At 39.2% G+C, this 21,429-nt stretch overlaps 1 protein-coding gene across 1 annotated transcript in view; it reads left to right on the plus strand.

The window, feature by feature from the left end:
* dgkb (diacylglycerol kinase, beta) overlaps positions 1–18,415 on the plus strand; it is a 302,801-nt gene extending 284,386 nt beyond the window's left edge. The window contains exon 25 of the mRNA XM_042332421.1: positions 17,404–18,415. Within this exon, the coding sequence (XP_042188355.1) occupies positions 17,404–17,499 (96 nt within the window). The 3' untranslated portion in view covers positions 17,500–18,415. The remainder of the gene's footprint in view (positions 1–17,403) is intronic.
* The last annotated feature ends 3,014 nt before the right edge of the window (positions 18,416–21,429 follow it).

Raw genomic sequence — 21,429 nt, forward strand, 5'->3', positions numbered from 1 at the left:
CAGTGCCTGCTGGTGAGAGCCAATCATGAGGGCCTCGGTCTTGCTGACGTTCAACTGTAGAAAGTTGGCTCTCATCCAGGACTTGATGTCTGACAGAGCTGATGTCTGACAGGCTACTGATTTCAGGACATCAGTGGTCCTGGAGTCACAGTTGGAGGAGAAAAAGTAGATTTGGATGTCGCCTGCATTCTGGTGGAAGTTGACCCCATGTTTGCAGACGACATCACTGAGAGGAAGCATGTAAATGAGAAAAAGGAGTGGAGCAAGGATAGAGCCTTGCGGTACACTGCAGGTGACTGTTTGGGGTGGGAGGAGAAACGGAGAAGTGATGGTGGTGGGTCAGGTTGAACTCAAAAAAGGAGGTTCTGCTGAAGTGGATGAGGGAGGAGAGGCAGTCAAGGAGGACGGAATGGCCGAGTATATTGAAGACAGCAGAGAGATACAGAAGGATAAGAAGCAGAGGGAGAAATGGTCACAGAAAAAGAATGTTATTTGTGACTGATGAGTGCTGTCTCAGTGCTGTGAGTCAGGTGGAAACTAGACTGGAGAGGCTTGAGTAGGGAGTGGAAAGAAAGGGGTGATCAAAGTTGGTTGAACTTTAGAAATAATTGCAAGTTTGAGATGGATCAATGGTTTGTGAAATCTGAAGGATCAAGGGTGGGCTTTTTGAGCAGGGGGTGATGACAGCGTTTTTTCAGAGGAAACAGAATGGTGCTGGATGGGAGGAACAGGTTGGCTGTGTCTGCCAGGAGGAGACAGAGATGAGGCAGTTGGATGATCAGCAGTTGGTGGGGTTCGAGATAACAGGTGAGTTTTATATGGATGGTGATGGTTGTGAGGGACAAGGGAGAAACGGGGGCAAAGGAATGTAGTACAGGGGCAGTGGTAGGAACAGGAGCAGAAGGGGATTGCATGAGACATGAAGGGGGGAACGGGGGAGGAAGAGGATCCAGTCATTATTGTGAGGTGTTAAGTCACTGCAGTTTACAATATATCTTGTGAAGAACTTCGAGACATCCTCCTGACATGAAACGTGTTATATCAAATGCAAAGATTTTTTTCATTAAGGTGTCATTCGCTCAAAAATATATAGTCAATTCACTTTGTAGTATATTCTGCGAAGCACTTTGAGACGTCTTGAAGACGTAATAAGGCGTTATATCAAAGAAAAGGATTATAATTCATTTTAGAATTATCTGCACTAAAATGTCACAACTATCAATCCTGCTATTCAAGATAATGGAAATGTCTTCTCTCTGACAGGCAAACAGTTAAATTGAGTCTCTCCGTTCACAAAAAAAAACTGTAGCCCATTTCTTTTGTTTGAAATGCCTGAGATCAGTTTACTTTGCTAATTAGAGTTGAACTTTGATATGATCACATTGCTGGGACAGGATGAAATTTGGATCTAAAACAATTTGCGATCTTATCTGTTTTGCTGCTCCAATGCACCAAATGGGCGGGGATAAAATGGGACTTGTTTCAATTATGATATAAAGTGATTTGTTGTAATAGCTATATGACCTTGTCAGATTTTGTTTGTTGGATACTCTAAACCTATTTAATTTGATGCCTACTTTTATCGTGGAATGGGCTTTGCTTCATATGCTATCACTAGGACTCCTGCTTCGTGGCCCTGTTTTTTATTTTTTATGGAACCACTAATTGTTACATTCATCCATCCCATTAAATTGAACGTAACTTTTCATTTATTTTTTGAGGCCATTAATTTGGCTCAAAAACTTCCAAGTGCAAATATAACACAATTAAATGGACCTCAGAAAATACTGGTTATATGATTATTCCTTTCTCCACATGCCTCTTTACCTAGCAGTAGTAAGTTGTCTGTTAGTCGGTTGGCGGATCATTTTACCGGGGATAATAGTCCTTCAAAAAAACAATAATAAATTGGTTACTTCAATCCACGACTGTTTGTGGGACACTGCTGTGTGCAATTGGCTGCTGCGTTTCTCCCACAAATATACAGTCAATTCACCTTACAGTATATTCTGTGAAGCGCTTTGAGACGTCTAGAAGATGTGAAAACAGCTATATCAAATGCAAGAATTATTATTATTATTTTATTATTACTGTTCTTTTCGGCCAATTTTCCTCATGCCTGAGAGATGTAGACTCTTTGCAAAAACTATCTTACCTAAGATTATACAGAACGGAAACAGGACATTCAGCCCAACTAACATATTAGACCTTCAATATGGGTTTGTTTTTCCACAAAACAGTCCATCTCAAATGGTTGATAGGTTGCTAGGCATTGATACAGGGTGACGTTCATACTGAAGGATTAGATTTATAACATTACTGCTACATATTTACTGAGAAGTAATTTTCAGTACATTAATCAGAACTTCTGTGGATGTCTATGTTGCACAGTATTTCTGTTTTCCCCCTTGGAATCTAACAGAAGTAGAGCTACAGTTAATTATCACTTAACCCCTTCACTAGTGCAAATCTATCAATAGATTTCAAGAAAATACACTCATCATATCATTAGCTTATATTTCTGTCTCCACGCCAGCTTCGTTTGCTTTTGTTTAAAGGAGAATGCTGATAATTTGTTACATCATCTGAAATGCAGGAAGTGTCTACATATGCTTTACTGCCTCTCAACTACACTTTACTAAGGTATATGTGCTTTGAAACTGCTATTTAGAGTGCAACATTTTGTTCCGAATTCCCCCTAAATTGTGCTGTACAGCTCACTGATAGCTCAGTTGAATTTGAGTTTTTGGAGCACCTTTTCTATCTCGCAGAATACCAATACAAACACGATTTGCTATCTGGTGTCTGCCCTGAAATCGCCCTTTGCAACCCTAAATTTGTATCCTCTTGTTCTGCAACAACTAGAAGTGTATCAGTACTCCAGGTGCTGCCCATCCAGAGCACTATATTGCTCACATATGATTTCTGGGAATCAACTGATTTGGTAATATAACCCAGCATCCTTTCTGCAGTGTCTATTGCTATCTCACATTGTTTTGATACGATGTACGTAGCCTGTTGAGCTCCCTTTGTAAAATCTTTGTTGCGTGACTGTTCTTTCTCTGCACCCCCCACCACCCCAACTTGGTGTTATCTGCAAATAGAATTACTTTATACTGGGTTTGTGCATCCAGCCCATTGACGTGTACAAGGAACAAGTGGGAGTCCTGGTTCAGGCTCCTGAAGTACCCTGATCAATACCTTCCCCATTTTGACCGAGTTCTCCTATCAACAACCCTCTGATTCATTCCCTTCAGAAAATTCAGAAACCATGTCCATGTTTTACAGTCGATACTTAGACTGCTTCAGTCTGTGACGGTTTCTTTCATGTGGCACTTTGTCAAACACCTTTTTGAAAGTCCAGATTTACTATGTGATATGGCTTCCCACAATCAATTTGAAATGTCATTTTCTCACAAAAACCCACAAAAATCCATTTTCTTTCTGGTGATTGACTCCATCATTTTTCTAATTATGGAGGTGAAGCTATTAGGTCTATAGTGGATAGTTATGATCCTGTCACCTTTCTTGAATATGGAAATATTTTGTTGCTTCCAGTCTGTTGAAACCTCACCAATAGTAAATGACTCTTTCACATTTCTGTCAGTGCTGCATAAGTCTCCTAGCTTATGTCTTATACCGGGTTCCCCGATTCTGCCTACCTGGTCAGTGCTGGTGTTTATACTACACACAAGTTCCCACCCCTCCTGTTCCCCTCTCCTACATCCCTCTATTCCCTTCCCCCTTATGCATGCACAAGCCTTTTTCATTTTTGATGCTATTTGTTTTAACTGTTAGCTCCTGTTAGTGAGTTCCAGATTCTCACTATCTTCTGTGTAAAGAAGTCTCTCCTAAACTCCCTGTTAGATCTACCACTGTCTAATACTTATGCCCTCTAGTTTTGGATTCACTTACGAGTGGAAACAGCCTATCAACATCCACCCACTGTAATCCTTTCATTACTTAAACTCGTCTATCAAGGCGCCTCTCAACTCCAGAGAGAAAAGCTCCAACCTGTCCAATCTTTCTTGATAGCTGTATCCACTCATCCCTGGTAACATCCTTGTAAATCTACGCTGTACTCTCTAATGCTTTAATATCTTTCCTGTAAAGTGACGACCAGAATTGTACACAGTACTCAAAATGTGGTCCAACCAAGGTTTTATATCAATTTAGCATTACTTCCCTCTCTAAGTACCCTGGGGTACTTGTCTTGCATGCTCTGCATAATATTTTTGATGGATGTCCATTTATCCTCAACTGATTTGTCCTTGAAAAGTGCCTTCCAGTCTGTCATTTAATTCAACCTGCATTCCACTGAAGTTTGCATGCCTTGAAGTTGTACACTAGAGTTTTGTTATGTGACATATTATGTCACTGAACTGTGGTCATTAGTGTCACCTAGTGTATCAACTACTTCTACTCCCTGAATAGTGTCTGGATGAAACTGACTAGAATTAGGAATTTAATTGTACCTGGTGGGCTTCCAGACACTGTGGCAGGAATTAGTCATGCACTACACCTGGTGCCTCCCTACCTCTCCGACCTGCTTACTCCCCACTCCACCACCTGCCCCCTCCGCTCAGCTGGCTCCAGCTTGTTTCTCTCTATCCCTCATCTCTACCATCAGTGGCCGAACTTTCAGTCACTTCACCTCTTCCCCCTTAATCCCTCTGCCATGTCCTCTCCTTCCCTTTTTTCAGATCACCCCTGAAGACCTCCCTACCCCATGCTCGGCATCAGCCTCAGCCTCGGCCATTGGTAAGCGCTCTGACCTACCCTGCATGAAGGGTGCTATATAAATGCAAGTTGAGTTTGTCGTCGTCGTACATTAATGAACAGAGTCCTTCCCACTTGGACTTTCCGAGTGTGTGTTGGGTTGTTGTGTTGAAGTCCCCCATCAATATTAAGTTTGTTTTCTCATATTTACTCCTATTATTCATAAAGTGACATATAATCTATCGTTCGGTTAGACATTGTACCAGTGTATGGTGACATTGAACAGTATGTTGTGGTAATGTCTAGGGAGTAAGACTTCACTGGTAATTATTGACCTTGACTGTGAATGCTTATAACATGTCAATACCATCATAAATGCACAGTGGTTGGTTACGTTTTTTAAAAAAACAGCAGAATGTTACCTTTCAAGAGTCTACAGCCCCCTTGATGTTGTCTTCTTCATCCAATCTTTTCTTGTGATCTGATGCCTTATCCTTAAAGATTGACCAAAGTGCAGGATTTTCTGTTTTAAACATTGCTTGTAATGGCACCAATATGAGCTATACAAATAAAATTTACCCACAAAAAATTATGTTCTTCTCTTTCTCCCACCTTCCTCCAAATAAAAGATCATCACATCTGCTGTGAGGAAATTCCACCCATTGGATTTAAGTTGCTTTCTAGTTTTGCAGAAGCTGAGAAGCAAAGCATCTCACCTGCTTTGTGGATGCTGCCAGCTGGCTTCTCTCTCTCTTCCTATGCCTCTGCTCTGTTCTTAAGCCTTCTTGTGTATGTCACCTCTTGAGAAATACCTGGCATTTACTATACAGTGCTTTGTAACATATTAATGAATAAAACAACAGTGCAGCTACAGAGAAACTATTTTTAACACTGAATATCAAAACAAGCCCTGAATATCATATTAAAAGATTGCTGGCTGTGATCATGCTTCCAACACCTTGGCCCTGCTATGGAAACCCCTTGTCTTTGCTCAGTCCTTGGGTTTGTATTGGTCACTCAGTGCTAGCACACTACAAAGGTCAGTACTCACTTGAATATTGCACATGACTCTCGTGCTTGGTTTCTTTCATTACAAATTTTACTGACAAGACATAGCAGATTTAGGCTAACGCTTTACTGCCAAGTGGTGCAGCACCAGATGGCGCTTGGGCAAGAGAAGAACATTTGAGCTTATAGCTTGCTGACAGTGGTTTTCTGTGTGACTTTTAGGCATGAAGAAGGATTGCTTAACAAACTGGAATGTCACCTTGCTAAGAGATTTCAGGGTGCTTGTTTTTGATGAAATTAACGCATCTCTTGAGAATCTAAATATAACATAGTGTTTGGCTGGTATTGTACTATCAAATACATTGAAAAACTAGTCTGATCTCATCAACATCAACTTTTCTTCTCGTGTTGGTGATAGTGAAAAGTAGATTGGTGATTTATGTGTAGTTAATATCTTTTGTTCAACTTAAGTCACAAACCAATGTGTTGAATTGTATTTGAAACAAACTGTCATTGCTTCTTTGGCTTAAGGCAAGATCTGACCTTTTTATTAAATAATGAGAATCATCTGTTACCTAAACCATTTCTAATGGTCATAGGGAAAATGCCAGCTTTTAATTAGCTTAAAGCATAACAAGCCCTTAAACTGTCTTGTTTGATTTAATTTTATGTTTGAGAAAATTGCTGTTATTAAGTGTGAAGCATAACACCACATATTATAGCAGAGGCATAATTTTAGTTTAAGACAATCAGTGGAAGAGCATGCATACTTAAAGAAGCTGTTGTTGTTATTGATAGCAGACATAAAATTATTACACTAATATTAAGACACCATGAGTATATTGGAGTGTTTTAAGTTAATTTAACAAAATAAGATAACAATTTCACTAACATTATTAATTTATTATTTGTTTTCTGCAGTATTTTTGCATTGCTGTTTTTATGTTTGCTTACATGGGTCCAGTTGGAGGTAACTATAAGCTGCCTCATGAAATGGACCTTAGTGATTGCTTGGAGCATAAAAAGTGCAACATTTATATTGAGTGTCAAGCCCACAGCCTTTCTGCAGCCAGAAACGTGCTCCAGTGAAGCTGGTTTAGTATTGATGGATAACTGTCTTAGGGGAGCGAGTTCTAGTAAGAAACAGTCTGCAAGACAGCATCACTAGTAAGAGAAGTGTGTAAAGCTTGGCCACTGGTACTCTGTAGTGCCGAGATGCAACTGTTGTGGCTTTTGTCTTCCTAACGTAAAGGGGAAGTCCTGCTGCACAGAGAGGGAACCTTATAGTCCTGCTTCAGTTGTCATCTTTACGACATCTAGGCAACAACCCTGATATATTGCAAGTGCGCTGATCATAACTGGATAACTTTGAGCATTTTATAAAGTGCTCTGGGATGCTACCCTGTGTGAGGGGCGCTATATAAATGCAAGTTGTTGTTGTGGCTATACTGAGGCAAAAGCTAGGTTTGCTCTAATTCCCTCAATGTAGTTTAGATACAATTATTGGATATTTGGAACTAAGGAAAGTTTAGTACTTTTTCAGGGAAAGTTAGGGTAGCTTGGTGTTGCATTTTTGACAGGTATCGATTTATTTTTCTCAACACTGACAATAACACACTGTTTGTCAGCCAGCCCAATCTCCAGTTCTGTCAGTCTGCCTACAGTGATTCAGCTGTTGCTTGCCTTTCAGGCAGAGAAATAAGAGCTCCAGAGGGTGGTATCATTCGGGTGATAATTCAAAAGAAATTGTGTTTACTTTTTACAAAGCTGTCATTCACTTTATTTTTTAAAACTAATGCTTAAAATTAATCTATTAAAATGTGATATCATCATGAATAACACCATATGTTAAGTAACGTTCTTGGGCATTGCCATGTTTTACTTAAATCTTTCTGGGACATTCACGGCACTTTATTAAATGCCAGCCAGGCTCAATTAGTAGCATTCTCACCTCTAGATCAGAAAATTGTGGGTTTAAGCCCCACATCAGGCTTTGAAGTCACCAGTCTTGGCTGACACTCCAGTCTAGTGCTGAGTGTGTGCTGCATTGTTGGAGATACTGTCCTTCAGGTGAGCTGTTAAACCAAGGTCCCAAATAACAATAGCCATCTACTTCATCACTTTTTGTGGAAGATTCCTGTGTGCAAATTGCCTTCTACGTTTGCCTACAAAATACACAGTCACTACACTTCACAGTAAATCCTATGAAGCTCTTTGAGACATCCTCCTTACGTGAAAGGTAATGCAAAGATTATTATAGAATTATTAAGATTTTGCATGATAATCTTTTGAATATCACCATGTGTAAGCAATATGGCATATAAATGAAAGTTTTGTTTTTAAAGGTGGACTACATTTTAAATGTAAAAATGATTTTGAGTGAGATCAAGCATGTTCCCATAAACCAATAATGCTGCTCTGTGGTTGCCTAATATCAGATCCATGTCTGCTGCCTAAGCTAGTCACATCGAGTCCTTGCTCTCCTTCTCATACCTCATATTATGGCCATTCTGCTACTGGGTGAGAATTTATAAGTTGTCCATCAAGGGAATCAAAATGTGAAGCCCAGTTTTAAAGCCCCCTTCTAAATCTAATACTGACCATAGTCTTCAGCCAGCTTCCATGGGATTTTATTTTAATAAGCTAGATCCTTTTTATTATTAATGGGAATAGTTTAAAATAATAAAATAATCCACCTGTATGAAAATCTAGACTGAATTTGTTCCTTCCTTCCTTCTTTTGTTTTCTCTCTTTCTCTATCTTCCTTTCTCTGTCTCTTTCTATCTCTCTGTCTTTCCCCTTTTTGATTCTAGATGCTAAGTTTTCTCTACCATGAAGGTTATCAATCAGCCTTCCTGTGAATCTATCAGTTTATCTCTAATATAATTCTGTACGCTGGATTTGAACCAACCCATAATAGGAACCAACTTGCCTTTCAAAGTCTTCTTTGTTGTTGTTTTTGTCTAGCAAGTAGACCTCCAGCACAATGGATCTTTGTGTGTCTTATGTCACATCTCTGTGTCATGTGCCCTATATAAAGTTCCATAAAACATAGTACAAATGAAAACAACCTATGCTGTTCACACACTGTTCACACAGTTCCAGCATCAAAAGAAATACCTATAATTAGCAAGAAGAGGCAATCTATATATTAATGCTTATAAAATGGCTTCTTTAAATATAAAAGGAAAAAAAGATTGCAATCTAATGAAATACAAAAAAAATCTTTTATGTAATATTCATTATGTGGTGTTGGACATATTGGATATTTGCAGTGATTTCCAATGGGATTCCTTATTAAAGCGATCAAGTGGGGACTCCTTCCGGTAACTGGAAATGCATCTTGCCTACTCTTCTACTCTTGGGAACTGTATTGCACAAGTAGGTCAGATGACAGTATCTGTGTGTCAGTGTTACAAGCTTTTTTGTAAAGGAAACTTATTAGAAATTGATGCTTATTAAAACACAGTGATGACTTGACTCATCAATTGTGTACATAGATGACATATTGCATCTTGGTTACTTAAGATGAGCTTTTGTTACTGAAGTCTTTCTCTTAAAAAAGAATGATAGGCAAACCAGATGGCTGGAAGATAGATCTGCCATATTTTTGACATATTCTTTAACCTTTAGCCCAATTCCACCATTTCAACTGATGTTGAAAATCATCACAGTTGTTATCCTCACCAGCGAAGACTTAAGAAGGAATAATGGAAAAGGTCTTTTGGTAAAGTGCCATTAGTGGAGGATCAGATACTTAAAACTAGCTTCAAGTTTAGTTCATTAGTTCATTAGCATTAGTTTAGCCTAATAGCATTAGTTTAGCCTAATAATAATCCCTCCAAAAAACAAAAACAATAATAAATTGGGCATTTTCAATCCACGCCTGTTTGTGGGACACTGCTGTGCACAATTGGCTGCCGCGTTTGCCCACAAATATACAGTCAATTCACTTTACAGTATATTCTGTGAAGCGCTTTGGGACGTCCTCCTGACGTGAAAAGCGCTATATCAAAATGCAAGGATTATTATTATTATTATTCTCCTTTCGAAAATAGTTTCCCTAATTCAGACAGAGCCCAGACAATGTGAGAGTGACTCTTCCAAGCATATAAATGCAATTCAAAGTATATAAACAGGTATGCTGGGGACTACTCAACTCTTTCAGCCTACAAGAGTGAATGGTGCATGAAAATACACTGGGATTCCTGTGTGCCATTATCAAGACCCAAAGTAGGTGGAAAGTAATTCAGTCTTTCTTTAGAATTTAGAAAACAAGAGATTTGTCATTATATATGCCATTGGAACGCAATATTGCTATCCCAACTGAAAGTGTCAGAAATGAAATCACCATTGCCTCGGCCTGCCCTATTTGCGAAACTGATTTATTGCACGAATTCCGATTTACGATTTGATTTGCAAAATTCCCATAAATCCCAAATCCCAAAACAATGAGCAAAACTGTGGAGGAAAACACTTGGGTGGTTTGTTCATTGGCCTTTATGTGGATTTTGAAATAAAAACAGACATCAGTAGGTTAGGCAGCATCTATGGATAGAAGAAAGTGAATTTACGTCTCAGGTTGATGACCTTTCATCAGATTTCCAGCATCTGCAGTATGTTGCCTTTTTGTTTGGATTTTGTCTGCTAGGAATTTGCTTTTCACAGCTTGTTTATTAAGTTTGTTCTCAGTATCAACAACAATTTACATTTATTAAGTACCTTTCATGTTGGGAGAATGTCCCAAAATGCTTCACATTGCTGACTTGGAGACTAAGATGGCAGCCAAGGAGAGCTGAGAAGGGTTGGGAGAAAAGTAATCAAATGCATGGTTGAAAATGTGTCCACCTCCACTCCTCAATTGCCATTCATGCTCTGAGAGGTGCTGAAATCTGTGTAAACAGTAGATTATCAGGAATACAAAACAAACTTTGTATTCCTGAAATTCAGTTAGAATACACTCAAAATGTAATAATAATCCTTCTTTTTGGTATAGCAGCTTTCACATTGAAGGATGTCTCAAAGCACTTCACATTATATGCAATACAGCAGAGTGAACGTGATTGTATGTTTTGTGGGTGAACCCGGTAGCCAGTTTGCATACAGCAATGTTACTGTAAACAGCCATTAGCATTTTTTTTATTTGGGTGATTTGATTTGGCCAAGACGCTGGAAGAAGCTCCTTTAATGGACAATCTTAAGAGAGGTTCAGTTGAAGAAAATCCTCTGGTCTATTTGATCTCATTCTTCCAAAATGCCAGTTCTACTGACTTCCTAACACAGCATTGAGCTATTTCTTAATTGAGCTGAGATATTTTTCTATTCCATTTTAACATCTCAAAAACAATTTGCTGCTAAATCAAAAACCAATATGATGCTCACTAAAAGGAGACATCTCAGAAGGGACCTTAGAAAGGTACATAAGAATTTAACTGGGATTGAGATACTTTCAGACGTGCCGAGACAGCAAAACAAGAGGACACATGTTCAGAGTTGTAAAGGGCAATTTCAGGAAATATTTATTTATGCAGCGAGCAATGAATGTCTAGACCAAGTTATCAGGAAGGGTGGTTAAAGCCATGATGCTGGACTGGTTTCAAAAACAGCTTTATGCTCTCATGGGGGGTATCCAGAACTCTGCAGCCCGTGTTCTCTCCCACACTAATCAAGGTGAGCCCATCACCCCTCACTTGGCTTCTTTAGTGTCCCATCTCCCAATGGATCAAGATTTCAAGATCCTTATCCTCGCATTCAAATCCCACCATTGCCTCGCCTGACCTACCTCTGCAATCTCCTGCAACCTACTGACCCAGCCGCTCCCTCCACTCAGCTTCATGTCCTCTAACTGTTCCATCCCACCATCGGTGGAGTCCTGTAGCTCAGTGGTGAGAGCACTTGCCTTGCAAGCGAGAAACCTGAGTTCAATTCCAGGCAGGGCGAAACCTTGGGCAAGGTTCCTTACTCCACACGCCTAATAATAATATCTCCAAAAACAAAAACGATAATAAATTGGTAATTTTCAATCTGTTTGTGGGACACTGCTGTGCAGAATTGGCTGCCGCGTTCGCCCACAAATATTTGGTCAATTCACTTTACAGCATATTCTGTGAAGAGTTTTGAGACATCTAGAAGACGTGAAAAGTGCTATATCAAATGCAAGGATTATTATTATCATCGATGGGTGAGCTTTCAGCCATTCTGCCCCTGCTTTCACTCCATCCTGGAGAACCTCCGCCTTCCCCAATTTAAAGCCACCCTATGACATTCTGTTCAACTGCACTTTCAGTCATCTTTCTCTTCTCCCCGCCCCCATCTCATATGCCCAATCAGCTATGTGAAGTACTTTGAGACATCCTTCCAATGTGAAAGGCACCGAATAAATGTATATTGTGTTGCATTCTAGAAGTATTGCATTCTAGTAGAGACCTGTAGCTCAGTGGTTAGAGCACTTGCCTCACAAGTGAGAGACCTGGGTTCGATTCCCAGCAGGGCGAAACCTTGGGCAAGTTTCCTTACTCAAAAAAAAGAATAATAATTTGGTCACTCAATCCACGACTGTTTGTGGGACACTGCTGTGCGCAATTGGCTGCCTCGTTTCGCCCTCAAATATACAATCAATTCACTTTACAGTATATTCTATGAAGCGCTTTAAGACGTAAAAAGCGCTATATCAAATGCAAGGATTATTATTATTAAGAATGAGATCAAATATGTCAAAGGCCCTTCTTTATCCAAACCTCTCTCATGAATGTTGTAAACATTGAAGTGATGCAGCCTAGAGCTGTGTTTATTGAAAGAGATGGATTAGCAAGACATCTAATGATTTAAATGGGCCAGTTTAACACAAACCGAAGGGTCAATCCTTTTTTTTAAGATGGTTGGCATATTAAAATTCATTTGGAGAGTACCTCTTGTGAAATATAAGAGGAAAATGTAATAAGTATCAAAGATCTGGATGAATGAAAAAAATAATCAACAATAATAATCATTGCTTTTTGTATAACGTCTTATCATGTTGGATGGACGTCTCAAAGTGCTTCAGAGGATTTAATGTAAAATTGAGTGACTGTGTAATTTGCAGGCAAATGTGGCAGCACCTTCAGGCACACCAATGTCCCATAAACAGCCATAAAATGAATGACCAATTCTATTTGGGGGATTGTTAGCCAGGACTCAGGTGAAGCTCCTTTCTCTTATTGAATAGTGCCGCAGGATATTTAATGTCCTCCTGAACAGGCAGACAGGACCTCAGTTTAACATCTCATCCGAAGGACAGCACCTCCAAAAGTGCAGCATATCCTCAGCACTCTATTGGCGTGTCTATGTTAGTTCAAGTCTCGATGTGGGACTTGAGCCAACAACCTTCTGACTCAGAGGCGAGAATGCTACCACTGAACCAGCCTGACACCACTGACTTATCTCGGCTAGTACAGAATAGCTGGTCTTACTCTGACACCTTCCCACAAGTTGAGTACAGAGTAGATTGGTTTGACTATTCTACTTCGACCACAATTCAGTTCCCAACAATATGTCAAAACATTGTTGCACAGGTAGAAAATGCTTCTTTTGACAAAGCAACAAGGTGCAATTAATCTCTGACCTAATTTTCCCGAGCTTGTTCCTGACTCACTCTATTACTGCTTTTATATTACATTGTGAGGCCAATGCCCAAGTGAAGGTGCTGACACTTAAGTGTCTCTTTTTTGTACAGCTGCAGCTTTTTTATTTTAAAACCCCGGGGTTCCCAGTTTTTCATTCCGCACACCCAGCAAACTCATGTTAAATCGAGCAGCAAAAATGTGATCTGATAACATGAGCAGAGTTATTAACTTGAGGTGATGGCATCAAAGAATATCTAAACACTGAACTGAGTACAATGACTTACCTCCTGTTTCTATGGGGCATCTCTATAATAAAAACAACTAACTCACTATTCAGGCTATTGTCAGCACTCAGAAGGGTACTATATAAATTCATATTGGTGGTTGTGATAGCACTGAAACCCCAAATTGATTTCTGCGTGCACTTCATTAATGTGCCAGTTTATTGACTGCTGCTAATGGGGAATTTCATTCTGTATGGACTTGTCTAATGATGGAACACATAATGACAATAATTTTACAATCCTTATCCTAAGGTACATTGAATTTCATGTCAGAAGAACATCTCAAAGCAATTCACAAGATTTTTACTCTAAAGTGGTAATAATGTATTTCTGTGCAAATTGCACCCAATTTGCCCGCAACATGTTCCACATGCAGCCATGAAGTGAATGAACAATTTTATTTAATGGCTAGAACATTGGAGAAACTCCCTTCTGTTTTTGAACAGTGCCACGGGATTTTTAATTTACTTCTTAATATGCAGGTAGGGCTTCGATTTAATGTCTCATCCAAAGGACAGCACCTCAAACTATGCACCACACCCCTAGTACAGCATTGGAGTGTCAGTTTAGAGTTTATAAGTTCCAAGCCCCAACATGGAGACTGAAACCACAACCTTCTGAATGAGTCAGGCTGACACACATTTTGTGTATACAGTACTGCAAAGGCATGCGCTTGATTTCACATAATGTTTTGTCACATTCTTTAATGCTCTTAACACCTGTGATGAAGAGCTGCCTGATTATTTGTTGTGTTCTTCATAGGTATTATACACACACACAGGTCTACGTAAAGGATATACATAAACTGTGAGTGTATGCAGAATTGTCTAGTAATGCCATTTGTAGCCTCAGGGACAGATTGTCACCTGATTCTGAGCTCAGTCACGTGCTAGGATTTCAGAATTAGCTATGCATTTATTTTTGGGTTCTTCTGCCATTTTGCAGCAAATTTCTTTCTGATAAACTAGGTGGCGTGCCTAAATGGTCTAGGTGAAAATTCAATCATTGTTGCCTCTGTGCACATAGTCCCATAGAGAGTATTCAATTTAAAGCTGATGTTTAGATGATTTTTCATCTCCTTAGGGGAGAGGTAAGCAGGGTCTCCTTGGGGCTGAGCTGACATCAAGGTGACGTGCTTGGCAACAGAATGTCAGAATCGAGTAAATCCTTTGTGACAGTCTCGGTAGTTCAGTTCCTAAGCCAGACGGGACTGCAGTACTCTATGGTACTGCTGAGGACAGACCAGCCAGCCTGGCTCATCAACCGGACTTGGAGAGGCAGGGCTTTCTCCCACTCAGCTCCTGTTAACTCTGCAAGCCGAAGCCCTAACGGCTAGGGTGGTCCTGGCTGGACAAGCAGTGGGAAGGTTGCCAGGCATTGCTCTCAATGGCAAGCTATGCGGTTTTAGCAGGTTAGGTTCCTGCAGTACCCCAATGCACACTCTAGGGTCCCCAAGCTTTTCTCTTGCCAACCAGAGCCTAATACTGTCTGGAATTAGATAAGCAGGATGTGTCTCTCCAAGGGAGAATGTGCATTCCATTCCAAATACTGGGATATTTCCAAGTGTCGATGACATCCATACGTGGAACTCTGTCTGGTTCAGATACTCTTTAGCACAGTGATGGGTTTGTGTATGTGTCAGACACCTGAATGATCAAAGCATAACTATATTAATTACCTAATTGTGATATCATGTCAAATAATGACAGAAAGCATGTCTTTAAAATATCCTGGATGCAGGCAATAAATAGTAAAGTATTATTCTTAGAATGGTGATAAATAATTCTTACTGGTTCATACATAATAATAAATAATCCTTGCATTTGATACAGTGCCCTGTCATATCATCAAGTCTCAAACCGTTTCACAGGACACCACGTGGCTATGTATTTTGGGGGCGAATGTGGCAGCCAATTTATACATAGCAATGTCCCAGAAGAGCCATGGAGTGAATGCCCAATTATAATAAGAATCCTCACATTTATTATTTTTAATTATCGATAACTGTGGAGTATATTATATATATTATATGGTTAAACTAGTGTCCTGCAAACCCTGCCTCCAGTGCAGGCAAGAAGTGCAATTGCTTCCACAAGTCAACTTCAGACCAAGCCATTCTGAAATACTTTGGGAGTCACACCCATTGCCAGTCTTGTTATGGACTGGCATTTATCAACAATGTGATAGTTAACGCATTACAACTTGTAACTTTTGCTTGGTTGATCCAAAACACTTGCATAACAAAAGAGTTTAATAATTTATTGCATTTTTTCAGCACAATTTCATTTTATGTTGGCTTGTATCATGTGATTTACTGACTTTATGCCGTAAATTAAACATGAGCCAGAAAACATCTCCCAAACCTGGTCTCTATAAAAGGAGATTTTGTTTTGTGGAGCACACACCTCGTCCAGAGTTATTGCTTGGTGAAATAAAGGTTAACAGGAGCTTTCCGATCTATTTTCCCAAGTTAAGACTGAAAACTTTTTTTAAAAACTGATTCAAAGGGACAAAGCCTACAAAATGCTCAGTCAAAACACATTGCAGTAAAATCCTGCAAAGCGCTTTGAGATATCCTTCTGACGTGAGAGACACTATATCAATTGCAAATACAAGGACAGTTTTCCTTATTTCTAAGCCCAGCTTAGGTTGATAGTATTCTCGCCTCTGAGTCAGAAGTTTATAGAGGTTCAAGCTCACATTGGGACTTGAAATTCATAACAGTCTAAGCTGACACAGCAATGCAGTGCTGGGGGAGTGTTGCATTGTTGGAGGTGGCGTCATTCGGATGAGATGTTAATCTAAGTCCCCATCTGCTTGTTCAAGTGGATGTTAAGAATCTCATGGCACTATTCGAAAAGAGAAGGGAGTTTCTCCCAATGTACCAGCCAACAATCAATCTCCTCCCAAAAATTGTTCATTCACTTTATGGCTATTTGTTGGAATTGCTGTGCGCAACTTGGCTATTGTGTTTGCCAACAAAACACACAATTACTTCACTTTACATTATATATCCTGTGAAGCATTTTGGGACATCCTCCTGCGTAAAAGACACTATATCAAGTGCAAAGATTACTATTATTTATATGGAAATGAGTATTCAGTTGGAGTATTCCAACTAACCGATTAGTTATCTTCTCTTTCAAATACAAAATGTCTGTGGATTTATACTCTTTTGGCAAAGTCAAGTCTGTCATTGGACATTGACCAGAATCCTCCATACCACAAATTGCAAGATCAATGATGATACAGTGTGGCTCGTTGTAATATGTTTATTTTTAATGCGGATTCTTCAGATACTTGCCCCACCTGATCACTGCGATCTTCTATGGCCCTGACAGCGCTCCCCCGTCCCCTCCCATCCCCTCCACTCAGCAAACACCAGTCTGCTTCATATCCCCAACACATTCCAACCAATCTTTGGCAGGTGAGCCTTCAGCTATTTAGCTCCCACTCTCTGTAACTAGAGTCTCTCTGCCTTGCTCCGGCAAGCTTCCTTATAAACCCAACTTAAAATAGTTTCAATGGTGTTTTCGGCCACTTTTCCCCTCTCCTGAATTCCCTTCCCCCCTCCCCCAACTCTGGCTCTTTGTCAGTTGTGTGAAGTGCTTTGAGATATATAATATATATTAGGAATATATATTACTTCAATTATAAAAGTATTGCAAAAGCAATATTGAAAGCTTACTCCTTTCTGATATGCAGAGTGAGTCTGGTCAATTTGTACTTCTTCATAGTAACTAAAATTATTGTACTTACGCACTAATTGTGAATTGTTTTGTTTTCCTCAGATTACTATAACCCACAAGAATCAGGCTCCGATGTTGACAGCTCCACCTCCCAAGACTGGCTTCTTTTCTTCAATCATCAAGCGAACTAGAAGCTAAAGGAAAAGCATAAAATAGGAGAAGAATTAAATCAGTTGAGCTGTGCAGTTTTCTCTCAGTCTTACATCAAGGACGAAGATGGGAGTAGAGGCAGAATTTAACTGCAGAATTGCACTATTCAAAATAAAGGGTACATCATTCAATCTCACAGTTGCTACACTGTGACTGAATGCCAGAATTAAACCATGAAGGTTACTGTTGGCACATGTAGTTTTGGTCTGCAGTTTACGCATGACGGCATTTATCTTTTATGGCATTGATTCAAGCTGCATGAATTGCATTTAGGATTTAGGAAGGTCTGCACTCCCAGTTTTTCACTTTTTGGCCTTAGTTGGGAGACTTTCTTGGCTCAAAACCATTAAATTCAATTGACGTTTTCTTGTGATTAGGGCGCAGGGTTAAAGAGACAATGATTCCTGTCATCAGCCTACAAAAACAAGTTACATGAAGCATCTTATTAAAATCTTACTACTAAAAAAAGTGTAAATACTCCATCTAAGTTAGTAATAGCATACCTTTGAAATTCTACAGTTACTGCATCCATTATTTAAACTTCTAAATGCATGAATTCACACTTTCACTGTTTTGGGCAAATTTATGTTTCTTCCACTTTCGATGGCTCCTTTTTGCTATTGGCGGCACGGATTGAATCTCAGCCATGTTGTTTTTGTTCAGCGCATGGCTTTTTGTTCACATGGAAAGAGGGTTAAGGGTTAACCCTAACCCAAACAGTTAGGCAAATTATAAAAATATGCTTTTAGTTTGTTGTCTTCTATTGATCAATGATGCTGCCCCCCTGCCCGATTCGGTCTTTTTGCAAGCAAGCTAACCTTACCTTTTTCACCTTGCAAATCGAATGCTATCAACTTTTTCTGATTGACTAGTGAAAAACATTGCTCAAATGTGGTGTATGCATCTTTTGCAGTCTGCATGGATTATTCCTGTGTTTATTGATGCCCACTGTATTTACTACAATTATTGGTCGCCAACTGGAATACGGAAATTAGGAGCAGGGTACATTAAACTGCACTGAAATTGAGTCAGTTTGTACTGTATTGAAGTGTCAGTTGTGCAACCTTTGATAACACATCAAAAATTCTATCTTAATTTTTTTATGCAGGCTAAGAGGTGGGATTTTTTGCATTTTAATTTTACTTGTGAATCCATGTGCTCAAGGTGATTTTGGCACCCAGGCTCAAGCATAACACACAGCCAACTCAAACTTAATTTACACTCTATTAGTGCATTGGTTCAATATAAATCTCAATGGAAAAATTCTGTATCAACTATTCTGTCTGAAAACTCATACCCATGCACGAAACTCTTATAAGACAGGTTGGCAGATCTGTACAAGTTCAGACCAAATTACCTTATGATGTGGAGACAATCAAATACTTAATCCACCAGAGCCTAAGAAAAGAAGTTTCCTTCGTACATGCCTTTATGAAGGAAACACAAATTTGAACACTTGTTCCCAGACCAGAGTCCCAAATTTAATTTAGTCTTTAAAGAGAATTTAACATTGTGCAGAATGGTGGAATATGTCTTAAATTCAGTCTATATTTTGGAGCTGTTTTTTGCTAAGGTTATTTAAAAGAACTGTCTTCCAAATTAAAACTGAGTTTAAAAATTTTCCACGATTCTAAGCGATCTTAGATTTCAAGGCATTATTGTCACATAGGCACTCTATTGTCACTCTGTGCAATTTCAGGCCTGAGATGCGTTGATTCCTGAGATGCTGTCACTTCAAGAAGCTTACCTTTTAGCGACAAGTTGTTACTGCTTTCAGTCAGTCATTGGATATAAGACTCTAGGAAGATATTCAGTTATTCACTGAGGGCCAGATTGATGTGCCCCATTCTAAACCATAGACCTTAGTCAGTACAAAAATGGGGGAAGTGGGGAGGAAGCAACTGAGTGAAACCTGCAATGTGTTTGATATTACCAGTGATAAATATCACATTTAATGAATGTGGTTGAGACTGTGGATGACCAAAACCTATCCACGGGTATGATTCCCCTCTCCACCCCGACTTCATGACAATGGTTCGTCCTGAAGCCAGGGAGTTGGAGTGGAAGAGGAAGAAGTGTAGACACAGAGCATTATTTCATTATCAAAGTGTCTGAACTGCATTGAACAATATAATAATTATTATTGCTGATTACCACTGATAATAATGAACAACTGACTAACGCTAGTTGCAAATCAATTTATGGCTCTCTTATATTAGACCTTTTGTGAACCCTTACACTTTCAGCACAACTTTTTCTCAAATACATATGTATTCCTTAATTCTGTTGCGGGCGATGGAAGTCAAGGATGTATACCTTAATTTTTCTGAAATGTTGACAGAATAGCATCAGTGGTTTGTTTTGAAGATAGAACACCCTTAACTAGAATAGCAGATGATATTTCAAAATGTGTTCTGTGATTATGCTAAACTTGGAGATTTTGTTGTAAGATATCTGCATGACATGTTGTGCAAAATATTCTTCGTGACTTGATATACTGTAAAATAATATGTCTTTCTCATTGGTTTTCCTTGACTTTGATTATTGATTTGAAGTCGTTGGGCACTTCTCTCATTTAAAAATGTAGAGTTCATTGCTGCGTTCTCCTGCCTGGAACCTTTTTTTTAATTCCTCGTGATGGGTATTGACCACATGTTATTGCACAACACAGCAAGTTTCATCAGGACTAGTCACTATTCATTTCTGCTAAGGAGAGCTGATGGATAAGGCATTCCAGATACATAAGTGAGCGCTTTGCCCAACTAGCTTCAGAGCAGTGAGAGTGACTTTCCCCTTTTATGTTATGACAACTGGTTCATCATCTGCTCAGAGAAGCAGCCCTTCCTTTCTGCAAATTTCCCTTTGAAGTCATCACAAACAGGCAACATTATTTATATTCTCTTGGGAAGAGTGAGGTGGGGGGGTACTTGGAGGGAAATCCATGCTGGACTAATGTACCATTACAGATATATTAGGTGCATGTTATAGAACTGTGTGATCAAAGTGTAGCCAAGGTTTTTTAAAAAAGAGTACCAATAAATTAAATTGTATGGTTAGTATTTCGGAAATGTATTTATTCATGGTTAGATTTATGGGTTGCACAATTATCAGTGTCTTTGATACATAGTAGGTAAGAATCAAAATGCAAGGTTTATATTATAATGATAATAACCCTTGTATTTGATACTGCACCTTATTGCGTCTTCAAAAAACATCTCAATAAACATGGCGGGAGGGTCATTCTCTGATCAATGATAAAACTTGCCAAACTTGGTGCGCAAGTGAATGCATCTTGTTCTGCAATGGTTGTCAAATAATTTATTGATTTTAACCATGTGAGTTTACAATGGAACAAATTGATTTATGTACGAAATTGCTTCCAAAAATGTAATTCTATTCAAGGGAATCTAACTTGCAAGATTCACAAAAATATTTTTAACTATCAAATTCTGTAGGAATCTGAATATGTGTCTCTCTGGAACTCTGCATGAATTGGACTCCATTGTGAATTGAACTTTCTGATCATGGTACAGGGAAGTTTCCGTTGCCTATCAGGAGATTGAAATTCTCTTTACAAATCTCACAGATTAGTGCATCAATGGGATAGAATTGCACTGTCAAAATGTCCCCAGTGAATTAGCTGATTTTGGTTGATTGATTCCTGATCACTGTTCAATAACCTCTCACCTATGTGTGTGTATGTATGTATGTGTGCGTGTGTGTGTATCTTGTCTGTCTGTATGTATGTATGCTGGTGAGAACTGGATACATGCCTCCCCTTTCCCCCGTCATTACAGACAAATTGCCTGCCAACAATCACTGTCTATTTATGCAAATGAAGAGTGGTTACTTGGTGAGGTATCAGTCGGGAAACCAAATTCTAGTGAGTTGCCTACAAGAAACACAGTTGGGTAGCAA

Source organism: Callorhinchus milii, unplaced genomic scaffold (assembly GCF_018977255.1).
Source record: "Callorhinchus milii isolate IMCB2004 unplaced genomic scaffold, IMCB_Cmil_1.0 Scaffold2, whole genome shotgun sequence".
In the NCBI taxonomy this organism is placed as follows: Eukaryota; Metazoa; Chordata; class Chondrichthyes; order Chimaeriformes; family Callorhinchidae; genus Callorhinchus; species Callorhinchus milii.